General features: G+C 41.1%; 1 protein-coding gene across 4 annotated transcripts in view; it reads right to left on the bottom strand.

The window, feature by feature from the left end:
* The window catches only part of LOC142497036 (uncharacterized), a 193,046-nt gene that overhangs the window by 146,046 nt on the left and 19,750 nt on the right, over positions 1-27,250 (bottom strand). For all 4 annotated transcript variants that reach the window (XR_012802160.1, XR_012802161.1, XM_075604276.1 and 1 more), the window contains exons 3-8: positions 26,929-26,973; positions 25,623-25,776; positions 17,903-17,974; positions 7,223-7,311; positions 6,643-6,799; positions 4,909-4,986 (exon numbers count right to left, since the gene is read on the bottom strand). Coding sequence is in view for 2 of the 4 variants with exons in the window: in XM_075604276.1 (XP_075460391.1) it covers positions 4,909-4,986; positions 6,643-6,799; positions 7,223-7,311; positions 17,903-17,974; positions 25,623-25,776; positions 26,929-26,973 (595 nt within the window). In the remaining 2 variants the exon portion in view is untranslated. The remainder of the gene's footprint in view (positions 1-4,908; positions 4,987-6,642; positions 6,800-7,222; positions 7,312-17,902; positions 17,975-25,622; positions 25,777-26,928; positions 26,974-27,250) is intronic.

Below are 27,250 nucleotides of genomic sequence, written 5' to 3'. Positions count from 1 at the left end.
ATTTTGTCTAAGTCAGAATATGAATATATACTCATTGAGACACCCACAGTCCCTATCTTTTACTACATCCCCAAGATTCACAAATCCCTCACTTCCCCACCTGGACGCCCTATTATTTCAGGAATCGATTCTATTACTTCTAATTTGTCCACATATATTGATTTTTACCTACAATCCCTAGTCACATCACTTCCATCTCACCTTAAAGACACCACTATGGTTTTACAGGTTTTGGATAATTTTGTTTGGAATGATAGTTGTAGATTAGCCACTTTAGATGTGCAAGCATTATACACGAGCATCCCCCACCAAAAAGGTATAGAGGCAACAAGATACTTTCTTATGAACCCACAATTATTACCTATAACCCAAATTGATTTTATTCTTACATCAATTGAATTCATTTTGGGTCACAATTATTTTATGTTTGATTCCCTTTATTTTTTACAAATCTTGGGGACGGCGATGGGGACTACGTTTGCCCCATCGTTCGCTAACCTATATATGGGACTGTGGGAGTCGCTTGAGGTATTTCGATGTTCTCCTCCACAGCTGAGGCTGTGGAGGAGATATATCGATGACATCATCATTGTGTGGGAGGGAACTGAGGAATCCTATCTTGGATTTGTTGATCAACTAAATGCAAATCAATTTAATCTAAAATTTAGTGGTTTTAACAGTTCAGTTAGCATTAATTTCCTCGATTTGGAAATATATATTGAATCCAATACAGTTCAGACCAAAACACACTTTAAAGCTACTAACGTCAATTCTTATCTTGACCCTCTTAGCTGTCATGACAAAAGATGGGTTCAGAATATTCCCTTTAACCAGTTTCTAAGACTAAAGAGAAATGATTCCAAGGTTGAGGAATTTGATATACAATCTAAGTTCCTCAAAACAAGATTTCTCGATAAGAAGTATAATGAGGAACTGATAGATTCCTCAATAAAGAAACTGGAAAAAATAGAAAGGAAATCACTGATGAAATATAATAAAAATAAGAGGGACAAAAGTAAAAATACAAAAATCCCTGCTTTTATAACTCAGTTCAGTGATATGCATAATGGGGTCAGGAAAATCTTAAAAAAACACTGGGGAATACTGAAAATGGACCCTGTATTGGGCCCTCAGTTAAATTCACAACCTGGGATAGTGTTTAAACGTGCGCCAAATATAAAAAACATGTTGGCCCCAAGCCAAATCACCAGAAAAGCCATCGCATCTGGTGACATTAAAGATCGCTTGGGTATTAAAGGCACATATAAATGTGGGAAGTGCAAGGCATGTAAACATATCTGTAAAGGAACTACAGTCACGTCTTGTGCCACTAAGCGGAGTTACAATACCAAAAGTTTCATTAACTGTCAGACTACGCATGTGGTTTACGTCTTACAGTGTAACTGTAATTTACAGTACATCGGTAAGACAAAACGGCCACTAAAAATGCGTATGTTAGAACATTTGAGAAACGTAAAAAACATACCGAAAATTACAGCTAAAGGTATGCCGCTTACACCACTTTTAAAACACTTTAAAGAGATCCACAACAATGACCCCAGTTGCATCACATTTAAAGGGCTTGAACATATTCAAATGAACAGCAGACAAGGCAATAGAGATAATCATTTATTAAAACGTGAACAGTATTGGATCTATGAAATGCAAACTAGACATCCGATTGGTTTTAATGAACTTATTGAGCTCACTCCATTTTTGAGATAAAATATTTGGCTCAATGTCTGTTTAATTTTATCTTTATTTTCATTAATTATTCAATATTATATTCGTCTCTCATTTTTATGGTATATGTATTAACATTATATGTTTTAATTAAAGCACTATATGCATCTATTTTAATTAATTGGGTAATTTAAAGATGAATTATAGTTTCATCATGTGCAATTAATATGTAAAATATATATTTGTTTTTGCTCTAATTCAGTGTATGTATATAAGTTGATGATCTCAAGTTATGTCATGTTTATGTCTATGTAAGCATTGCAGGTTCGGATTCGTATATGTGTCTGTTAAACCTGCAACACGTGACCGCTGTAACACATGACGTTGCAAGGGAAAGAGGTAGCATCACTTTAAACATACTACTGGCATTCTAAGGGCATTGGGTTTGGCGTCGGAAGGGGGCCGTCCTAACTGATTCCCTTCTTCCTACAAATACGCGCAGATGACGCTGTACGTGACCTCCTGACGAAGCACGTGGTGCGAAACGCGTAGAGGTCACGACAGGTCATCCTGCGCGTGTTTGCTGAGAGGCTGAAACGGAGCTTGCCTGAGGCTCCAGAGGCGGCTGTTTCCATCTTCCTCGATGCCGTGATCCGGATCTTGTACGGTCATCAGAGGTCCCCCTTCTCTGCCTCAGTGTGAGTGTTCGTTTCCCCCTGTCAGCAGTATTATAGCTCTCTATGGCGGTTTTAACCTTAACTCCCTTGGGCTGTTAATACTCTCTCTGTTTATCTTTACATTGATTGTGTGTTTTTTTCTTATGTTGTGTATGGTTTACTGTGTTAGATTTTTCTATGTTTAGAGACCATATATATGGTTTATATTTCTGGGCAGCTAATCCATTGAGCTGAGGAGGGGTTGGATCCCCTCAGCTGTTTATGTGTTTGTTTTAATAAATTAATACTAATTCCTTCCCTTGTGCGCTTTTGTGCATTCTTTTCTTCACCATTGCAATACAGTTTATATATATATATATATATGTTCTGCTTTTGCAACAATTATAAAACTTATATGTATGTTTATGGTTTCTTTTTACCTAGCTGCACTCCAAAAATTAGAGTGCTAGCTCTTTCCTAACGCAAGCTATCCACTTAATTGAACGGGCTCTGTGATGTGGGCTGCGGTTTGACCTATAATCGGTCTGGGTTACAAGCCGGCGTACAATGTATCTGTGCTGGCTTTGATCGGTAACCGCAGACGCGCGCCACCACTTCAACTCAAGTGGATAACGAGACTGCAGGATACCATGTATCAAGAAGGCACTTCAGCTAAACTGCAGACAACTTATTTAATTGACTTTGCGGTTTCGACGTCTGTGGTCTGGAAACTGATACCTATGTCGAAAGCAGCCACTTATTCACAGGCACGCTTTTTCAATTTAGTGCTTGGCACAGCGCTAGAAGCTCCCCCTTGTGTCACAAATACAGTTAGCACATATTTCATTCATTCATTTAACTGCAGCTAGCTTCTGCGCTGCAAAACAGGGACAATAAAAGGTAGTGTAGGGGAAAACCTGGTATTATGGTGTCAATACATTTTAACCCCTTCTGTCCCAACACGGTTTAGGATTAACCAGCCGGGCATAATACCTTTATTATTGGCCTGGTTAACCCTTCCACCGCCGCAGTGGGTACCCCCCAGGGAGCACTGTGGGACCTGCGGACACCCGTCGGGACAACCGGGGACCCCTGCTGGCCTGGGGTATTAACCCTGTGTGTAACAAAATACATTATGGGTTTATGGGGGGGGGGTACAGGGGGTGGGTTGTGTATTGGTGCCAACTAAATATTTTAACATTTAAATGTTATTACTTGTGTATTGTAGCAGGGGGTCTCTGGAGCAGAAATGCATTTATTTCAGGTCCAGGGACCCCCTGCTTCCCGAGATACAGGCCCCGTTATAGGGTGCCAGTATCTCCTATGCATGGAAATGTCCCGATCACGTGGCACAAGACATTTCAAAGCATAGGAGATACCGGCACCCCATAACGGGGTCTATATCTCAGGAAGCAGGGGGTCCCCGGACCTGAAACCAACGCGGTTCTGCTCCAGAAACCCCCTGCTACAATACACAAGTAATAACATTTCGATGTTAAAATATTTTTCTTTCTGGCGATTTTTTCGCAGAGAGGCGGATCTCTCTGCAGCAAATACAACTCTCCGGGTGAGCTTTTTTCGCCATGTTTGGAAATGTTGCTCTCATTGATATTCGGGCCTTTCTGCATACCGTGAGAGCAACACAGCAAAAAAAATGGCGAGTTCAAAACCCTGCCGATAATTTCTATCGGACTTTACTGCATGAGCCCTAAATGTTACGTTTTACTGTTTAGCAAGTTGTTTTAACCCCTTATACAGTATGATGACTTGAGGATCTGTGAGTGCTCAAAACAGGGCCATCTCTCTGTTTATTGAATCTTGCTCAAAGTCACAAGGAAAACCAACATTGGGATTGACATTTTTTTGTTCTTCATGTAATTACATTAAAACAGAGTTTACTCATTCAGGATGATAAATGAAAAAGTGCACATTCCAGTTTCTCTATATTTCAGATACCACAAAATTCCTATCCTCTCCTGGCTGGAATGTACAGTCGCCATCTGCAAATGAGTTGCCAATAATTGTACTCATTTGTAACCATATTTCTGTAACTCAGTGCATTAGATGCTGACACATTCACATTTGTTATTATTATTTTCGTATATTTATATTATTTGGCTATTTGGGTCTCTCCTTCAGGTGTTAAGGGTTGCTAGGCAACTAATCACATCTGCCAGCACTGTCTAGGCATTTTAGTTTGCACATACTTAGCAGGTAATCAAGTTTCTTTGGTATATCTTGAAAAAAAAGTCTCAAAGGGGACCACAACGTGTATTCTCAATAAACTACTTTCTCTACTTCAAAAATTAAAGACGCTTACCGTACAGTAAGTGCATTTATTCCATTTCTGCTATATACACATAGACAGATACTGTGAGTTTAGCAAATAAATAAAAAATATATACCTTATGTTTTTTGTTTTCCCTGAAAAAGTGTCATTCTAAAATCCTTTAATAACTTTTATAATGCCTCATGAATTTTGTATAATATAATACATTTAGATCTGTTAATTACAAACTATAATGCACACCTGTAAATATAAATCAGATTATTTCATTGTTATTCTTACCACTTGTCCTATAAGTTGAAAACCTGTAGGTAGTTTCATTCCATACACAGGCACATCAGCAACACTTATAAGCCATTCCTTAAAAGAAAAGAAAAGGTAAGTGTCTCTGAAACTCCAAAGCCATAGAAATACAAATGAATATATTGTGTATTTATACAGTAAATGTTAATCAGTTTTTTTAAGGCAAATTTAAAAAAAAAAAAGGATGTACTCACATTGGTCAATTTTATTGCAAATGGTTTCATGAATTAGTTATACTAGCGATACAATATGCCTCTTTTTCTCTTAACATGAATAGAGCATGTTTCTTAACAAGGACAATTAGTTTACAGTACATCATGCTAGTAACAAGGGATGAATAATCCAACACCTCTATCGCCCCTATAAGAAATCATCAAAAATAGTGACCTTCAAAAGTGATCCATAATGGATCATAATGAAGTCCAATATTTGCTTTTAAACCAAATGATGCTGCTTGAGATGTCACAGGGCATGTTATCCAAAACAAGTTAATTATGTTATGTTCATAAATGACATTCTGAAAGTTCTTAACCCTTTTCTTCAGTCATGCCTTCAGATGGATGACTCCCTGTTTATGTGATAAAGTAGTTTTAGCTGGAAGTTCAAAACACATAAATAAAGAGTGTGATAAGGGAAAGGGGCAACACAGAATACTGTATACCCGTACTACAATATTTGTTATTTACAACCAATAATGATTATTTCATGTAACTAGTACAAATGAGATCATAAACAAAGCAGCAATGAAAAAACAAAAAGTATGTTGAACATCAACATTAAAGGCAGGTATCAAAACACCAGTGTGGAGAACATAAAAATGGAGATAGTAGACCAAAACATGGTCAGTACCTAATATGTCGGCACTTAGTACTCTGGAGGACATTGACACTGGTAAAGCAGAATGTTTTATACACCGGTTAGGAAAAATGCTAATTCTGTAATATGTTAAAAATGTTGGACGGAATTGAATATAGATATTTTCTGCCTCCAAGGCATTTTTGTGGTTACTTTTTTTTATGGATCACTTTTTTTTAGATGATTCCTTAATTATTTCTTAACTCTTATGGGTGCAGAGTTTTGTTGGATTGTCTTAAACATGTTATTAGAACAGTATGAGAAGGTTTGGGCCCTTCCATCTATTTGTAAAATATTATTTTACAGAAGATGGAGATCCTGTGAATCACGTCACTGCTGTCTACCATCATCTTTGACTAACAAGTCATAACCAAAACAGCCTAAAGATGTTATTATTTTTTTATTCTGCAGTTAATTCCTTTTAATATAACCTAATTCGTGAGTTCTAATACTCTACTCAACTGTTGAATTGGTGTACATTTTCCAAAGCTTAACTTAACCTTGTAATACTTCTGTACTGTTTGCTGTTAACTCAGACTCCATAATCCCACGTTTGTATACAACAGTAAATTTTACTAATTGTTAATGTTCTAATTTTCCTGCCTTCAATTACCCCCTCAAAATATGAGTTAACTATAAAAATGTGTAATAATTTATAAACAGCCTCCCCTTTAAATTCTAGTAAATATCTTTATAGTTGTGCATTCTTTTAACTAGAACTCAGAATTCTAAGAGAAAGTTTCACTGATTACTATACTCTTTATTGATCTATTTACATTCGGTATGAAATTGCAATGCATTTACAGAGAGCATGAAGAATTAATATAAAAAGACATATGCTAATAAAATAAAATGTACCATATACTTTCCCAGTGCTCTATCGTCTGTATTTTTGTAGGTATTTAAAAACTCTTCCAATGTAAGCAAGGTCTCCCTCCGAAAACAATAAAACACAACACTGGCCAATCTTGAGGTAGTTGTTCCTGGTTGAGGTTTCTCAAAAAAATGTGTGATTCTATTAAAAAACAGATAATAGGTATTATAAGTAGTATAGCAAATTATAGTGAATGGCTTGCAGGCTCCAACAGTTTTCGCTATAACTCAAAGGTAAACATTTAAATGATTAGTGTATATGCCCTTTCTTTATAGCCACATCCAAAAGTCATTATGATTAATGTGAAGGTTCAAAATCGTACAACAGAAAATATGAAGTTATCAAGCAGACACAAACATAAAAGGGTCCCTTTTTAATAGTGGAAAACAAACCTTTACAATTATATTAGTTGTTTTATTATTAAGGTAAGGCCTCTCATTTACAGTTCTGCCATTGATAACAAAGCACAACCACTAGTTAATATCAAAAGTTTGTTACAGGTAACAAAAAGAAAAGTATAAATAAGAAAAAATACAGTGCATGTTCATGCAAAGGTTTACTTACCTGTCGGTATCTGGACACACTTTAATTATCCCTCTTGAGGATGTACTTTCACTTTCTTCCATCTTATAGTAAATTGCAAGCTCACCATTCTAAAACAATATAAAGGTAATGTTCTAAAATTCCATTTTTCAATTATGTAGTAGACTAAGGAGGACTACTGTATGCTTTTTAAGTTTTGGAAGTCCCAATGGCCTTGTATAGTAACAGAGCAACAGACATAGCAGCACTCTGTCTCTGGCACCACAGCAAGCTGCGAGACCGTGGCTGCACCCAGTGCCTGAGGATTATCGCTGTTGGGGTCCGATCCAGAAATGGACCCCGCTCGCAGTAGACACAGTATCCAAAGCCACATAGTTTTTGCTTTTTCAGCCGCAGTTCTGGAGACAGTGAGTAATGGGTTGAACCATTGATGGGAGGAAGGTATTAGGAGAGTCACTCGGGGTGAAGGGGTTAAGAGACCCATTGGGGGAGGAAGAGGTTAAGAGTGACACAGTGCGGGAGAGGGATATTACCAGCAGGATTTCTGTGATCCTCTTTAAAATCTGCAGCTTTGTCACAGAGCTCCTAGACCCGCCACCCCCCCTTCTCCTTGCCGGCTTCCCCTCATAACCCGCTCTACCTGCCAGTTCTGCCCCCTCCTCCCCTCTCTGTAGAAGCGGCAGGAGGGGTGAGGAGGAGTGAGGCTGGAAGCTCCAAAAAACGCTGCAGCTTTAGGCCGCGCGTATAGTGCCCGCGACGGCGACGTCACCCATCGCCGGTAGCGAAAGTTATATTTCGCTTTGCCGCGGCGCGCGACCAGGCCAGTGATTGGTTCAGGGGCTGTCACATGAGGCGGCAACCCCTGAAAAATCAAATATTCCCGGCTGCAAAAAAAAATCTGGGTGACGTGTCGCTTTGTCGCGCTTACTATAAGCGCACGCGGCGGCGACAATGCATTTGTTTTCGGGCGACATTGCGTCACCGTCACTATAAGCGCGGCCTTAGGCAGAGAGTAACAGAGTTACTGGCCATCTTTATTATCATGGTTGTACTATCATACCGGTATGTTGCCTAACCCTAGATCAGATTAAATGGAAGTAAAAATACTGACATCAGGTCCATTTCTCTCCCATTACTGGACTGGATTTATTCAAGTTACTACACCCGTGTATTTTTCACACATTTACCCAGTCCATAACTGGATTCATGAATTGACTGGAGGGGCCTGTAGCAGATTTTTGAATAAAAGTGCACCTGTAAATTGCTTACACAACAGTTGTGAGAAGACATATAGCAGGTACCTATCTTGGCACTTCTTCATTAACAGGGCACATGACCGGTCTTCACAGTTCACAATGAATAGAGCCTTAGATACTCAGGATAAGAGAAAGGGTGGTCATAGCAGTCATGCCAAACAGTGTACCGACACTGACAGTTACAATTGGCTCATTGTAAATGTGGTGATGAAGGTGATTTCTATGAACTTGGTGTAATAAGGATGATGATGAATAGCAGTGATGACCATGGTATGATGGGTGCTTGAAGTGCAGCAGCAGTGTACAAACCAGACATGGCAGTGCTAGTAGTACAAGAAGCCATATATGCACCTGTAATAGAGACATAACTCCTGTCCACATAAGGCTTCAATATAAGCCTGTAGTGGTCTGAGGAATCCAGCAGGGAGCTGGTTGACTGCACCTAAAGAAAATTAACCTGTCTCCAACTGGCTAATCAGACCTGTAGAAAAGCCTCCTGGTGTAAACTTCTTAGAGAGACTCCTGAGCACAGTCACAACTGTGCTGACAGAGGAGATGAATGTCTTGAGCACAAGGCTGTGCTGACATCAAGAGACCCAGAACAAGACCTACTCCTGGACAAAGAGGACCCAGGATCCTGCCAGATGCTGGCCCCTCAACAGACACCAATCCATACCCAGAGACGGACATGAAGGGCCACCTGATTGGAGGTACCTCTTTAGACTTTGGAGTTGGTAAGGGGCGTATAACCCCAGCCCTGCAGGTAGGGACTGGGGAAGTGAGTTAGCCCTCACACAGGGATAGGCTGTTTATTTGTGTATGCTCTGCATTGTTTAAAGTGACTGACTGAATAAAGCCATGATTTAATTTCCCCAAATCTGTCTCCCTGGTTGTACCTCTGCACATGTCTCTTACATATATTTGGATGAGAGGTGGCCCTTGAATTTTAAAGGGGCCCCCGGAGACAGCCTGGGAATGTTTTTGTGCTTTTGCCAGCATAGAATTCCTGCAACAGCATAAGCAACAAAACAAAGAACAGAAGTGACCAGAATTAAAGGGCTACATATCAAGGCCAAGAAGCTATACTGTACTGGAGAAAGCCACAATGCCACAATGCCACAGTTTGACTGGGGGACTGCGACTGATGGTGACCCACACAAGCTACTGATGCTGTGACCAGAGTCTACCCCACCACTTGGGGGGAAAAAAGTCCCCCATGGGTTTTTTAAATGGATGCCCAGTTGAAGTTAAGTACAGACTCTGCAAGAATGGAGAAGAAAACGAGTTCACACAGAGCAGTGTCCTTTAAGGCCTTATTCTGATTATCAGGAGGATGCCTATGTGGCCCTGGGAAAAGGGCAGCAGCCAGAGGAATATTTTTTTTCAACGAGCCCAGGAACTGCAGCAGCAAGCAACATGCTGTGGTCACAAGAAAAATGTAGAAGTTTTTCTTAGTGAGTGCACATCCAGTATCACTGAAGAGAAAGAATGTGTGCCCAGTATTGCTGATGTATCAGAATCTACAAAAGTAAAGAAGAAAAAAAGTCTACAGAGACGCCTGTGAGAGCTACGAACTCTGCAACTGAAGTCTGCCCACCTGTAGGACAACCAGCTGGGGTTCTAGCATATACAGATAAAATCGCTGCAATAGCGCCTCCCGAGGTCATGGAGAAGAATACACCAGATCCCACCAAAATGGAGGCCAAAATGTGGTGTTCCTGTACTGAACCCAGCCACACGGAAGAGTGTCGCTTCCGGTACTATGAGGATATGGATGATATGACTATGGATATATCTTATGTGGGCCCCGAAACAAGACGCACCCACAAAACACCCCTAGGATTGTGGAGGTGTTTAAAAACTCTGTATACACTGAAAAAACAGGTCTCTATGACTCTGAATATTGCTGCAGCTAATGCAACTATAGAAAGGGGGGGGGGGGAAATTAGTTAAAAAAAAAAGTGTTTCGGTACTCAAGAAACTAGATCATGGAGGCGCATGCGCGACGGGAGGGTGAATGGCAGCTTAGAGTTTGAGCTCCGTTCCCCCCGGCGCTTATAATCAATTCAACTTCGGCAGAAATAAGACGGTTTCATAATTAAAACCCTGCAGATCGCATCTAAACACGCAGGGATGGCAGCAACCAAAACCCCACGAAAAAAAAAACACAAACAGTGTCCACTTATTTCAAGAGCAAGGAGGCAGCCAGGGCCAACTTACCTGCATCTCCTGCACTGTCAGCGGCAGCGGACCCAGAGATGGATATAATGCGCCGCAAGGACATGAAGGAGGTCTGCAGCAACATGAAAACATTCTTTAAGTCCGAATTATGGGCGCTCAGGAAAGATGCAGACGCAGTTGGGGAGCGTACGAACGCTTTAGAATCCAGGGCAGAAGACACAGCTATATCCCTAGTCCAAACGCAATCCCAAATGGACACCCTCAAAGACCAGCTTAAATCCCTTGAAGACAAGATAGAGGATGCGAAGAACCACGATCGGCGCTGTAATATACGGCTGAGAGGGGTGCCAGAATTAATAACGGACCCTGAGGAATTCACCTCGCGGTGGCTGGAACATCTATTTCCAGACATGGCTGAGAGGGACCTTGTACTGGACCGTTGCCACCGCGCATTGCGGGGAAGACCTCAACAAGGAGACCCCCTCGAGATGTGGTGCTCAGATTCCATTGCTACCGCACCAAGGAAGAAACCTGCCGGATCGCAAGGGAATTGAAGGTGGTGGAATTTGAGCAAATAAAATTCCAACTATACCAAGATCTGTCCCCTGCCACTCTCGCAAAACGGAGAGCAATGGCCACTCTTACCAGGACACTGCGGGACCAGGAGATACGTTACCGCTGGCTATTTCCGTGTGCCCTGATGGTCTTTAAAAACGGTGTGGCACATACCCTCAAAAATGTGGATGATGCTGAGGGATTCCTTCGGCGGGTACTAGGATCAGCGCAGAGTCCCCCCCACCATGCGGCGTCAAAGATGGCGCCCCCGCGCCCACATGAAATAAGAAAGTGGCAGACCGAAGACACGACCTGCAGCAGAGTCGCCGAGCCCCACATAAGAAGCCCTCCCACTCCTTCTGCAAGACCCAGCCTCAACCAGACCCAATAAAGCCCTTAAAAGCCTCTTGATCGATCTGGACTTCTCCTACAACCCACACCAGTCCCTAGGATTCGGTCTCAGAATCCTATAAGATGGAGAGCTCTACTCACGTTTTTTGACCCGCAGCCATCTTGCCTTGCTCCGTCCTCGAGGCACGCGGGAACAGCGCTGATCTTCGCGGGTTTGTCCAGCGACGTCACCGATCAGCGCCGTCTCATCGCGAGATTAGGTTCCCGACGCCTACGCAGTAGAACTTAGACGAGGCGGTGCCCGTAGATGACGCAGATGACGCAGTCGCCCACCAAGATGGCCCCGGAACACTGAGGATGCTAAGACTCCCTGTGTCATCCTGAAGAGCGGACGTGCTGGATGGAGCACAGCGGTGGCGAGAACCAGGACATCCTGCGGGAGATCCGGACATCGTAGTCCACATTCATAGCTGCCTTCCAAGACTATGGGCGCTCATACTTTCACTTGCACTTGGAGGGAGAGGGGAGGGGATCTTTTAAAAATGCGGATCTCACTGCTACGGCGCTCATATCTAATATGAGAGCATCACAGTCCACAGAGTGGCCCCTGAGGGCAAATATCCCCTTTAATTAGATAGACTCACAGACGTAGACGAGATATCGGTAGGACACACACACAAATTCCACACGCAAGAACTAGCCCCGTCACAGAGCTAAATACAAACACTGTGGATATAGGTCTGAGCCCCACAGCACTTCGCTAGATGGTGCATCCCTTCCCACAAACATTAGAAGAGATATTACCCTCCTTGCCAACTACGATAGACATAGGGGTCATTTAGAGAAATAGGATATAGGTTATACATAAGCCGGGAGCTAAATCATATTTGATACTTCTAATAGGTTATAGGTAGTACCCACATACAGGGTGGTCTCTAAATGTAGATGGAGCGAGAACTATGGATCATTAACCAGAGTTAGGATGAATGACGAAAGTAGGCCCAACAAGGAGGGTTCCATACTGATAGACTAGGGATATCTTTACGCCTAAAACAATAACATAATAATTGACTGACATGGGATAATGATCATATTTGTGTTGACGAGCTGGGAACCACAAAGGGGGATGGGTAATTCGGGTAATCTATATAAAACCCCAAATGCTTGACAGGGGCATCCAGATCAGGAAAGAGGCCACGGCCAGGAGCGTATAAGACCACAGGTTTGGTAGTTAGCTTTTTCAGAGGGGTTAATTAGATTGGGATCGGTGAGCGGGTTCTAAGTTAGAGAAGTGGGTTAGGGAAGGCAGTTACACTTAGCCGCATGGTTAAGTTTCCCATTAAGATTAAGTTTACATTATGTAGGTTTTGTTCCAGTTACTAACGTTATGAAGTTCTGTGGAGTTTAAAATATTATCTGTTTAATAGAAGCGCGTCGGCGGAGTTCCTCGTGTCGGCGTGCATGCGTTTCCAGATACGGTCCCGGAGAAGAAGGGATCGCAAACAAGTCCCAGGGGGGTCGGGTCCCAGCACGCATGGGAGATCCTCGATAAGACTGGGCCAGGAGACCAACCCCATGGGCGCAAGAGACATTCCTGGGGGCTCCCAGGATGGACGCTTGTCTTTCTATTATATGTTATCACTTGTGTGTTTGTGGTTTTTTTATTTCCCGTTTTTTGTTTTATCCCTCATGTCTTCACCTATGTGTGGTCCTCTCCTCCCCACCCTCCCTCACCTATCCCCTCCCCTTTCCACCCTCCCTCCCCTCCCTCGCCTCTCCTCTCCTTCCCCTCTCCCCACAGAAGAGCAACAGCCCTCCAGGCAGAATATAAAACAGGTTGCACGGGTGCATCTCGGGGCTACGAATCAGACGTATTCGGAAGACGGAGACGCGGGTGAGTCCATCATTATCCAGACGCTGTTCTACACACACATCAATAAATGGCGTTGACACTTATATCCCACAATGTTCAGGGCTTTAACAACCCAACCAAACGTAAGTTGGCTTTTTCAGACTACAAGAGGAATCACGCCAATATCCTTCTCCTGCAGGAGACACATTTCAATAAAACTAGCGCCCCCAAATATCTCGATAAGGATTTTGCTCAGGTTTTCTTATCTGCAGCAGCGGTTAAAAAACGCGGGGTAGCTATATTAGTTAGAAATAGCATTCCATTTGAAGTGCAGTTAACCAAGCGCGACAGTGATGGCAGATACATTATTGTAGTTGGTGTATTTAGGGGACAGAAGATCACGCTGGCGTGTGTATACGCACCTGGCGAAAAGAACACTATTTTTTTTGATAAGTTCTTCAGAACCCTGAACTCAGCAGCCCAAGGCTGCGTTATATTAGCAGGAGATTTTAACATGGTCATGCAACCACCCCTGGATAGGTCAGGGGGTGCAGGCTTATACAACAAAGGAGCGGGCATACTGTATCTGTGTGCCGGAGCCTCAAAACCAATCAGCTAACAGATATCTGGAGGAATTACATCCGGCAGAAAGGGATTACACATTCTTTTCCCACCCTCATGGCACATATAGCAGAATTGATTACTTTTTTGTGTCCTGTCAACTGGTCCCTAAGGTTACCCGAACAGGGATCCATGATATTTCATGGTCGGACCATGCACCAATAGAGCCAAGGTGCAATAATATCCGAACTGATAGACCTGGGACGAACTGGAAACTTAATGAATCAATCTTAAAAATACCCGAGATATGTGATGTTCAATATCAATACGGGCTCTGTCGACTCACAGCTTGTCCTATGGGAAGCCCATAAAGCAACGTTACGCGGCACTTTAATAAATATAACAGCCAGACGAAAGAGAGACCAAAATTATTACTCTCCAAAACAAATTACAGACTCTCTCCTCTAACCATAAAAAGAATCTAGACCCCAAAACCTTACAGGAGGTAAAGGATGACAAAATTGAACTTAATATGCTACTAGCCCCCAGGGCTGATAATTCACTGAATTGGTCAAAGAGGAAATTTTACGAGAAAGTGAACAGGCCGGATACAATGTTGGTCCGCATGCTAAAGGATAGGCAAACTAAGTATAACATCCAAGCTATACGCTTAAAATCTGGTACCCCAACGTCTAAACCTCAGAAGATCGTAGATGAATTTGGCTCCTTCTATGAGACACTTTATAATGGAGAGAAAGTGGCACATAACACTAAAACGAGCGGTGCCCTAAGAGATTTTTTAGCCGGATCAAACCTGGGGAGATTGACGGAAACAGATAGAGAAGCCTTAAATGCTGATTTCTCTATCGAAGAACTGACACAGGTCATTAAAGAACTGAAACCATCAAAAGCCCCTGGGCCCGATGGCTTCTCAGGGCTATATTATAAGAAATTTATAAAGCCACTTGCCTCAAGGTTGCTCCACAAGTTTAACGCAATTTTAGCAGGAGCCCCCATCCCCAAGGAGATGTTGCAGGCGTCGATATCGCTAATCCATAAAACTGGGAAAGACCCGCTGGACTGCAAAAGTTACCGTCCTATATCATTAATTAACACTGATATCAAATTATATGCTAAATTACTGGCCAATAGACTTAGTCTTATCCTACCCAGACTTATACACCCAGATCAAGTCGGATTTATCAAGGGTCGGCAATCAGCGGATAATACACGACGATTTATTGATCTGTTAGATTTGACAAATATTAAGACTACTCAAAGTATGCTGTTAAGTCTGGATGCAGAAAAGGCTTTCAATAGGATAGACTGGCCATATCTGAAAGACGCTTGCGGCATTTGGCTTTGGAGATCGGGTGAGCGAAGCGATTTTATCGCTATACTCTAACCCTACAGCCAGGGTCGTTCATCTAGGCTACCCCTCTCTGCCATTTCAAATTAAGAGTGGCACGAGACAGGGTTGCCCATTATCCCCTCTTCTCTTGGCCCTGTGCATCGAACCACTGGCGGCACAAATCAGAGGAAATCCTGACATCTCCGGGTTAAACGCATACTCCCAAACCCATAAGGCGGCCCTGTAAGCAGATGACATCCTCTTAATTATCACAAAACTCCTTACTTCCCTGCCAAACCTATTCGACCTACTAAGTCATTTCTCTAAGATTTCCGGCTTCAAAATGAATCAATCCAAGTCAGAGGCCCTTAATATCAATCTCCCCAGACACACGGAGAAATTATTAAAATTGAATTTCAAATTTAGCTGGCAACAAAAACATATAAAATACTTGGGTGTCCACATCACCAAAACTGTTACAGACGTGTACAAATCGGATTTACAGAAGTGGACATCTAAAAGGATATCCTGGATAGGACGCATCCATAGTGTCAAAATGAACTTACTACTAACTCACTTATTTAAATATTGTTTACATATAAGGCAAAAAAAGTATTCAAAAATGTATTTTATGCTGTTGTGACTCAATAAAAAAAGTTATAAAAAAAAAAAAAAGAAACTAGATCATGCAAATTATCCCTGTATAAACTCCGTAATGGGTGGTATATAAGAAAGAAATTAGTACACATATATTCAGTCCTGAAGAGATCAATCCTTAATTGCAATCTATGACAATTGTCACCTGAAGGTCAGAGAGTGAGGTGCTCCACACTCATCTAAATCCTCATTGGGGGTGCCTTCAATATAGTCTTCAATCGGGAAGGTATTCACTGTTGCTATGAAATATAGCAGGTGACGTCATCACGTGTGGACCGGAAGTCAGCTGGTCGGATCCCCCACTGTTCCGGTTTGCCTATGCATGGCGGTTGTGCAGTCCTGGTTCATCTGCTTGTAGTCAGGAGCATACAGGAGGCCTACCCGGTGGCACAGCTTGAGGAGGAGAAGGATCAGCAGAGTACTGACACCGTGGATGATGCAGGGGATCTGCAGTGATGTCTGCTGCACTTTGTGATATGGTATCCCTACATGCCTGATTTTAGCATACTTTTGTGAGTGAGCCTGTTTCCCTTTCACACACACACACACACACACACACACACACACACACACACACACACACACACACACACACACACACACACACACACACACACACACACATACAGTATACAGCACGGTTGTCAATTTGGGCAGCAATGTTGAGATCAGCTTTGTGGCACCATCTCGAGTCAAAACTCTAAATGATATTATGTTCTCCCCTGCTTTCCCTTTTGAGAGAATTCTCTAAAAATATAAAGCAGCCTTCATTCCCTAGCGGGAATGTTGTCGCCTGAAGAGTGAACACTGAGCCTTATCCCTTTCAAAAATGCAAGACCGTTGGAATATGGGTGATGGTGGTGGGTGGCGGTACTCGATTACAGCTACGTCCTCGTCGTGAGTCGTGGATACTGGAAGCCGTAATAATATAATCAATTGATTGAGTATACTTATTACTGCAAATGTTGAAAAAAAAGGCTGATAATAAATTGTATTTAACTTATTGTGTTTCGCTGATGGATAAGAACATACTAGTATTTTCCAGAATTCAGAATGTTAAAAATATTGATTATATAATTTATTTTCTTGCTAAAAACTGCTGATTGGGTTTAGAACCCGACTTGTGATGTTTCAGATTAAAAAAAAGAACACTGACCATGCACACATAATAAAAGCAATGTTTACTTGCTCATCCAACAACACTTTATAAAATAAAGCATTTTTCTAGTAAATAAAAAAAAGGGTGGTTCCCCATTACCATTAGAGTTCGACCACTGTTAAATGTAAAAATACGTTTGTAGGAAACCTTAAAAATTGCCATTAATATTGTTCTACTAATTCTATACGGTAAACATACACAAAAATTGAAGAGTATGATTAAAATGAGTATATGTTTTTAGCATATTCTGTACTGTACTAAGAAGAAAAATTACATTGAATACTGTACAAACTATTTAATTTCTACAAAATGTTTATCTGAACTACTACATGTACTTTCTCTAACCCAGAGGAGTCATTCTGTAGAATGGAAACAGATTATGAAATGGCATATAGCACATACTGTAAAAAGTAGAAGTAATGTATGTGAGAGACGAGGCTCACATTGAAGTATTTTACTTTAGAATCAATTGCAGGTACTGTATTAGAAATAAGGTATTATTGTATTTCTCTGTTAGTTTAACTACCCATCTTTTGAAGTGATGCTATTTTGAACTGTATTTTTGTGTTTGATCATGCAAATGATCTTTCTTATGAGTTGTTTTCAAATGTTATTATTTGCAATTTGCAGTGATTTGCCTACCGCTGTAACAGAAAATAAACTGGCCTTAGGGGGAAAAAAAAAAAAAAAAACACCCACTGAGGAAAATGAAAGAACATAAAACAACTTTTGACATGTACAATACATTTTGGAATAGTGATAGTTGCACATGTTTTACCTTCAATCGGAAGAATTTAAGTACTTGGGCCATGTCAACATTTTGATCTGCACACAGCATATCCCCAGCAATCTAATACAAAACAAAAAAACACAAATCAATGCATTACATTACATAAAAAAATGTTGCACCATGACTGAAACACAAACATGTAATAAAAACAAAAAACCGGCGCCTCCAAAAATGAATATAAATATAGCCTGACCAAATATAGAGTCCAATGTGGCTGGGGAGAAATCCAGGGAGGGATCTTCAATGAAGTCTCATGGGAGGACAAACAAACAAATAGGACAAAAACAAGAAAGAAAAAAGAGAAAGATCATAGTGCAAGTAAAAAACAACAATAAACAAATGATCACTGATAAGATTGACAAGGGAATAATTACAAATTTAAGGCAAATGAATAAAAATAAATAAATAAAACAACAAACACTTGAATGTTGGGCTAGAGACACTAATAAAGCGATGACATCCGGTAGGGGTAAAATTGAAACCCTACTTACAGCAAGGCTGATTGGTATAAACCCGTAGCAGGATTGTCCTCTACTTCAAACCAAAGCCTGTGTGGTAGTTGGTATAGCACAGCCTCCAGAGATCCACGATGCCGGGACTGCCACTGCTAACACACTCACAGATGTCCTGATGTGTGGGGGGTACCGCAGGAGAAAGCCTGGACCCGATGCTGCCGAGGGACTCACCGAAGCAATACACGCAGACCGGAAGGTCTCGCGATGACTCGGTGACGTCACCACGCAGCGCGAAGGCAGGGGAAGTACCCGGACAAGAACCAGGGTACTAAGAGAGCTCAGGCTGGGTGGAGGGAGGACAAAGGGCTACCGGGGGAGAATGTAAAAGTCTCAGCCAGATAAAAACCACCCTACGCATTTTGTGACGTCAGTCACTTCGTCAGGGGTATGCTGTAAGTAGGGTTTCAATTTTACCCCTATCGGATGTCATCCCTTTATTAGTTTCTCTAGCCCAACATTCAAGTGTTTGTTGTTTTATTTATTTATTTTTATTCATTTGCATTAAATTTGTAATTATTCCCTTGTCAATCTTATCAGTGATCATTTGTTTATTGTTGTTTTTTAGTTGCACTATGATCTTTTTCTTTTTTCTTTCTTGTTTTTGTCCTATTTGTTTGTTTGTCCTCCCATGAGACTTCATTGAAGATCCCTCCCTGGATTTCTCCCCAGCCACATTGGACTCTATATTTGGTCAGGCTATATTTATATTCATTTTTGGAGGCGCCGTTTTTTTGTTTTTATTATCTGTATTGGTCTGTGTGAACCTTTTTGCTTTGGCAGCCCACACTTTAACTTTTAAATTGTGTTTATTGTATGTTAGTCACCTATGTGTCACTATCTTTATTTGTAGCATTAGCGCTGTTCCCACTGCTCCTCCCTTTTATCTGTTTGAAACACAAACACGGCATAGTGATATGATGGAATAATGCAAGAACGTTTTGAAACTAAAGGTTGTTTATTACAAAAATAAAAACATTCAAATAAGAAAGTGATGCTTAAAAACAAAAACAAAACAAAAAAACAACAGCAAAATAACTTTATTTGTGAAGAAATGATACAAAGGTACAGTAGATACCTCCAAAAAAGTTGAAGCACAAGCGGGGATCAAAACAAAAATAGAAGAGAAATAGTGCAGAAATCCTCCAGAAATTCACAAACACCTCTATAAAGGTGCAGCGGCCATAATATTAGCAAACCACGCATGTATATCTCGAAATACCCATGTGATGGTGCACGATTTCTTCCAACCGTACCGCTGTTGCTGGCGCTGTTATATTGCTGGATTGGGATTGATGAATTTTATATGGATTAAAATATAATCTCCTTTTTAAGTTGCCATTTTCAAACATACTGTAAAAATCAGAGACCCCACTCCAACACCCTCTTGTATCTCCGGCAGGAGGGGCAATGCGAAAAAAAAAAAAAATGATCGCTACTTAAGGTTTTTCTTATCGAACGCTTCCAACCAAGAATGTCAGGTGAAAATTTTTAAAAATCGTAGGTCGAAATGAAATATTCATATATTTCGGCTACGGTCGCCATGTTATCTGTTGCAGCATTAATTGCAGAAAATATTAAAAATGCATAACTACAGTCAGGTTTTGTATACATGTACGGTGTACACTCCAGTCAGCAATTGTGCAAGGATACTCTAGGAATGTAGAAAAAAGCACACAGCTTTGAGTTTTATAAGTTTTTATTATGAAGCGCCTAAATTTGATAACGTCTTCAAGGTCGAATCACAATGGACCACTGTGGTAGACTTGGTTTTTATCTGGTTTTAAACACCTGAAAATTGACACAGTAGCACGGACAGAACTGTACACATTACAATTTATTAATTTCTGCCACACGGTGGATACGCGACGAATTGCACCCAAAGTAATCCGAAACCATTAAAATTAAAACAGATCAACAGCGGTAAACCAATTTCTGAACTACAGACTAGTGTCACTTCTGGTATCATCCATTCTGTGCCCGGAAGGATTATGGTGGCAAATCAGGTCCATGAGCGTTAACGTACAGTATTCACCCAACTACTTTCACAAAATTATTTGGCTTCCTCAGGGGTTTTCAAGATGCTTTTTCCCTCCCACCTTATATAACCACCCTCCCCTTACATTCCAACGGTCAATAATTAACTACTTACATCGATCGATAGAGGCTAGATGATCCAGATCTGCATTTAATATAAATCATGAAACACTTGTAACACAGGAAAATGACAGAATGCGATATCTAGGAGGAAACTGTGCACGGACAGCCGTTGTCACCCCTAGACGTGCCAGGATCTCTATTTTCAGCTTGCTGTAAACACTGGCTTGAGCCGGTTCCAGATCATTGTATGCTTTCTGTGGCTCCCCACACAGACATGGTGCTAGCAGACTTGCCCATTCAGCCACAGGCCATCTTTCTCTTTCAGCAGTCCGCTCAAACGCCATCAGATAGGCCTCGACATCATATGCAGCCACCATCTTTTGCAGGTAGTTACTTACTCTAACCACCTTAGGATGTGCTTCTGCATCACCCCTGGTAAGCCTCTCAGATAGGCCCTGGATCTCCTGATATAAGGCATGGACGTTATTTCACTGCTCCTCTCTGAGCAATCGATGAGCTTTAGTATGGGCCAGCACCAGTTGCTACAATGCTGCAATGTTTTCCTGCTGTGTGGTAATAGTCCCAGCAAACCTTCTGTTAAGTTTCTTGCTGTGTGGCATTAGTTTCTCGTTGTATGGCATTAGTCTCAACAGCCCCTCTGTTAGTTTCTTGCTGTACAGATGTGGATTGGATCAGGACTTTGATAAATTCCTCCATTCTCCAGCAGTCTCTTTTTTCTGCACCTTACAGGCTTCTCAGTGTGATGCCCGCATTCTCCACCATATGTAACAAAAGTACCCTTTGCTATGAACCTTTTGTCCAAGGATCACCACTTTCACACAGCCTTCCAGGTAGAGGAGACAGTCTTCTGACACAGAGGTGAAAATAAAGCTTTGGCTTGTATTAAGATGTTACAGCAGATAACGTGAATAAATCAAAACAAAAGTCCTTGCTCCACTGAGCACAAAACACAGCAATGCAAGATAAGATCTTGTTTGCCTTTGAAACTTTGCATGACTTTGGGCACTATTGCTAAGCCTGATATCTACAAGCACTCCTAAATCCTTCTCCATCAAGGATTCCCCCAATTTACCCCCAATTAATTTGTGTCGCCGGTTTATTCTTGCTTTCCAAATGCATAACCTTACATTTATCTGTATTAAATCTCATCTGCCATTTACCTGCCCACGTTTCCAGTCTCTCCAAGTCCTTCTGAAGAGAAATTACATCCTGCTCTGATTCTACTACCTTACACAATTTAGTATCATCAGCAAAGATGGAGACTTTGCTCTCGATGCCAATGGGCTAATGAATAAAATCTTCCTTTAAAAGAAATGGTCACAAACGACCTCTGTAGGAGCTCTATCCGATGACCGGGAGGTACTCACGAAAGTCCTGGAACACAATTCGGCATGCAATTTCTAGCCGAGACTGCTACGTCCTCAAAAAGAAGGACTTAGAAAATGTTCTCAGTCAAAATCTTTAAAGCCTGCTCGCGTCTATTCTTCACAGAGCATCTTTGAATTTGCCGGTGATGGTTTGGCGCTTGGAATCTGAGGTCCAGATTTGCTGCAAGGTTTCTTATAGGTTTTAGAGTCCCATTCAGAAACTACTACAACCAATAAGCGTGTGGGAATTCTTCTGCCAGTCAATCACCAATTTGCCGGTATTCTAAAGCAGAGTGGGCACCGATTTGGGCTCTGCTAAGGGGTGTCACGGGAGACCAATGCTTTTAACACCTTAATACCGGATCCTTTGATTGAGCAAAGCGAGAGATAAAATAAATTGTGATTTATTTACAAAATTGTATTGTATGTCTTTATTTATATAGCGCCACATGTGTACTCAGCGCTTCACAAAGAACACAGAACAGGGAATTATAATAATAAAATAAGCAGTTAATACAGTGCAATTAATAAATATCTCTCTACAAATCATGATTACAATAAACTTGAGAAAATAAAAAAAGTGTGCACGAATTTTGCTGCTCAAATCCTTAAGGAGCTGTTTCTCAAGTTCTTCCAATATTTAGTGTGACGGTGAAGGGGTTAACCAGGCTCAATAATAAAGGTTCGGCCCACTTGGTTACCCCTGATTCATGTGTTGGGGTCCTAGAGTGCCAGCTCTTGGACCCAGATGTCCTAAATGCATTACTGTGACTGTGTGCAAATGATGCGACATTAAAGTTTTATGTGTGTTTTGCTTTTCCTGGGATGCTGGGACCGGGAGATTTCTAGGCTGTAAGTTTCAGGGTGGGTTTGTTGGAGAAAGTCTTTACAAAATGTGTCTATGTATCGGGGTTCCGGAGTTATGCGATACCTGATGAGTTGGTTTCTAAGAATCAAGTGAGATTATCGGATGCAGCCAAGCACATTGCTTCGGGCAAACTCTGACTCTGAAAGCGCTATTGCGGCTCACCGCCAGGATTCCTGCTGCAGCATCTTCCAGACAAGGTAAAGGGGCATGAAGGGGTTAATGTATACCTGCAATCATACAGAGGGTCCCTAGTGTAATGGGGGGTCCCTAGTATAAGGAAGGGTGCCCAGATACATGCCCAGGTACCCTGCACCTGCTATAGGGGTTCAGGGGGAACTCCAGCTAAGTGATAAGGCGGAGAGTGATTTCTTGTGTGTAAAAAGTTTATGTCATTTCTAAAGTGTGCCAAGTATGAGGCTAGTGAGGGTAGGTACCATATACACTCACTCAATCCCTGACACCAGAATAGGGACTTATATATTTGTATCACACGGAAGACAGGACACAGTATATTTTATTAAAGAGTTACAGTATATTACTAGGTATATGTACTGATAACCTGTGAATGAACTGTGGGATTTCCAAGTCATGGATTCCAAGAGACCAGATGGCTACCAAGCTTAGTGCCTATGGGTCTATGCGGAGTCGTGACTTGAAAGCCTCACGGATGCCAAGGTGTCAGAACATGAGGGGTACTGCAGTTCTGCTTGAGAACACGCATCCTGGGCTAACACAGGGCTATCCGGCCACCATTTGCCAGAACTCAGACTCTGTGGAGCCTGGACAGTGGGTGGGCTCAGTATGCAAAGAGGCAGAGGTGCCAGGTTAGCGCAAGCCCCTTGGCAGAATGAGAAAAGGTGCCCACTCGGCTTTACAATACCGGAAAATCGGTGATTGGCTGGCAGGAGAATTCCCATGCTCTGATAGGCTGCAGAGATTTGTAAATGGGACACTGAAACTCATAAGGAGCTTTGCAGCCAATGAGAAGGGCAGATTCCAAGCGCCAAACCAACAGCGGCAAATTCAAAGATGCTCTGTACTGAATAGACGAGAGCCGGCTTCAAAGATTTTGACTCAAGAATTCTTCTAAGTCCCACTTCTGAAGAACATAGTGGTCGCGTCTGGCATTGCATGCCAAAATCAGTTCCCGGACTTTCGTGTCATTGGAAAGGGTTCCTACAGAGGTCATTTTTGTGAATTTCATTTAGAGGATAGATTTATTGGTTAGCCCTGTTCCCAGTAAGTGTTTTAACCCTGTAAATTGTGTTACATTGTGTGTATGTCTTTTCCTGAAACAAATTTACTGATACAATTTATTTTACCTCCTTGCTTTGTTCAATCAATGATCCCGGTATAAAAAGGTGCTGATAAACCTGGTCTCCCGTAACAGGGAGCGAGTGTGCTATATGTTTTAAATGAGGTTAACTGAGTGAGCAGGGGCAGAATTCCCATAAGACTGAGTAAGCTATCGCCTAAAGAGGCAATTTTTTGGGGAGACAATTTGTGTGTGTCTTACCTTTTCCGCAGCGGGCCCCCTCCTGTAGCGTTGCGTCATCAAATGACGCCACGTTGCCATGAAACACGGTGTCAAATGCCGGTGTGATGTCGCTACGTTGCGGAGCTGTCCCGCCCCCAAGCGGCAAAAAGGTATGTCTGCCTATGTGTGTTAGTGTGCATTTTTATGGCCTCTACTTACATATAAAGAAGATTTCGTACTGTCTGCACTATTGTGTTCCATTTTCTGTTTCTCCTGAGAACTTTCTGCTGACCAGATTACCCTCACAGAGGTTGCCACAGATTGTATATGCTATTTTAAAATGAGGAATATGTGAGTAATATTATCTACCAGCCACCAGACAAAAGAGAAAGGGAAGCAAAGGGAAGAAAAAGAATTACATAATAACAGGTAATAGCATCCAAATTTATACCTCCAAGAACGTGTCACACTATTTTTGTGTTTTTCACTTTTTGGTGCACACTCGTACTCCCCTATCTCAGAGAAAACTTGCGCCAGATTGGCAACATTCTAAAATTCTGACGAGATATACTCTGACATCTAAAATATCTATAACAAACTTAAATCATTGTTCCAAATAATCCAGGGATTTGCCATAAAAATACAGAGTGAGGAATATTTTCTTTGTCTGGTCATGACAAAAGTCACCAATCAAGATATTTATGCCAAGGCTAAAAATAGAAAAGTGCACCTAACTCTTGACAATAGCAATAGAACTGCAGCATTGCTATTTTTGTATAACTTTTATCACAACTAACACGGATTATCTCTTGGAACACTAATTTAGGCCTCGTACAATCGTCACACAATCCATTTTCTTTTTTTATCCTGTGATACATTTTCAATATTCTACATGTGTTTTTTTGTGGCGATTTGGGTGAATTATCATTAAAGAAAAAGATCAGGTATTAAAAAATGAAGAAGTCTGAGTGGATGGTAGACCGGTACAAAGATCAAAACCTACCACTGGCACCTACTAGAGGATGCAAAAATAATAATGTGCTCCAATAATAAGAAAATAAATGTTCAGTGTTGCTGATGAACTAAAGTTTTTATGTAGTATTTCTATACACCAGTTAAGATTTTCCTGCAGAAATTATGTGGCCCAGCTGCTGTCACTGTTTTCTGCATGTGTTTCCACATTGTCTCTAGTTCCTGCAAGCACAGGATCGAATATTTATATCTAGGTTAAAATATTACAATAACTTTGCAGTACATCAGGGTATATTAATCGGTTAAAAGACAATGTTGCATTGCCACATTTGAATGCAGAGTACAATAAAATATTTTTATTCTAAAAGATTACCAGAAACGATATACTGACCACCGTTATATCATCATTTAACTTCTTGCTGGAAATGGCAAGCTCAAGATCTGCAACTGCACCAAGTCTTGTGTCATACGTAGTGGTACCATCAATAATTAGATTTTCTACTGGAAAGTCATTTGCTGTCGCCCAGCGTTCATAATGCTTATATCTGAAAATAAATATACATAAATTACGCTTACAAATACTTTACAATATTCATATAAATGAAGGTGTAAGGTAGTCTAGAAAGAAAATGATATGCTACTTACGGGTAGCGCAAATGTTATAATATGTAAACAAACAAGTTAGACTAACTTTCATTGGAAGCTCTTCAGGGCAGAGACTACTTTTCCTAATGTTACTGTAGTTTGATGTTTGAAGAGGTTATTCCCATTATGTGTTATATTATTATGTCACGTTTATACTGCTGTGAAGTGCTATGTATAAGGATGATGCTACTGTATATTAAAAGGATCTTCCAACATGGCCCTACTATTTTTATATAAAGAGCTCTTTGATAAAGTGCGATCCCTCGCACAAAACATGTCAGAGTGAACGTTTTTTGCTGTTTAATGTGCCAATAAATGTATAGTTTGCTGATCCAGAGGATTCCCGGTCTGTTTTACTGACGTAGGCAGCTGCACCGCCTTCTTCTCTCCAATTGTTCTTTGCCAGCACCTTGGTAGGAGCACGTCGACAGCGCCAGGATCCCACACACCAACAGTGAGTTATGCATAGATTTGTTCCGGTTTCTTCTTGCAGAGTGTTCCTCAGTGAAAAGGTTATAGAGGGGCCGGATACCACTGTGTTATAGAGTGTGGCTACATGGGATTTCACTTACATAGCATTGTATATACATCTCAATATTGTACTTTGTGCCTGATCTAGTCTGAGTAGCGTCGCTGAGGGAAGTGGTGTCCCCATTTCTCCAGAAGTAACTCACTTACCTGCTGCCAGCCGGGTCTTCAGCAACGCGTCGCCAGTTGGCAACACACGTCAAATGACGCGGTGGGGTCACGTGATGTGAAATGACCTACGTATGTCATTTGACACGAGCCACTCGGGAGAGAGGGGGGGGGCGCGAACGCTGCGCTTCCCAGGAAGGGAGGCCGCAGCTCAAAAAGTTTACACATCCGCTGCTATAGAGTGTGCACTTTAATTTTCGTTTTAAAGATATACAGTATACATAATTTGACTTGCTTTAAAATTTTTTTTAAAGTAAGTAACTAAATTCCATAGTGTGATATATAAATAATGTTTATCCAGTCAATAACCTAAATACAAAAATTAGCTTTATATTGTTTAATGGAAATATACTTACTTATCTGCATTTGTCACAAGATATACTTCATTGAAAAGCTGTCTCCTAAAACCAAGGAGACAAAACATGAAAGAGATAAAAAGCAGAATAGTGCGAAGAAAAAAAAATTGTCTAACGTTCAAGTGGTAACAAATATTATACCTAAAAAGATTCTGTTTCAAGAATCAGGATTCTAATACTTTGTAAATTACATTTTAATATGTATATTGCAATGTTTGTATTGTTGATGTATATTGGCTCTGTCGTTTTATTTTGATAGAATGGTTTTATAATATAAACTATAGTAATGAATTCTTGGGGTGATGGATATAAAGATGACTAA

The sequence above is a fragment of the Ascaphus truei genome, chromosome 6 (genome assembly GCF_040206685.1).
Source record: "Ascaphus truei isolate aAscTru1 chromosome 6, aAscTru1.hap1, whole genome shotgun sequence".
Lineage (NCBI taxonomy): Eukaryota > Metazoa > Chordata > Amphibia > Anura > Ascaphidae > Ascaphus > Ascaphus truei.
The sequence above is the reverse complement of the archived record's forward strand: the minus strand, read 5'-3'. Positions and strand labels throughout refer to the sequence as shown.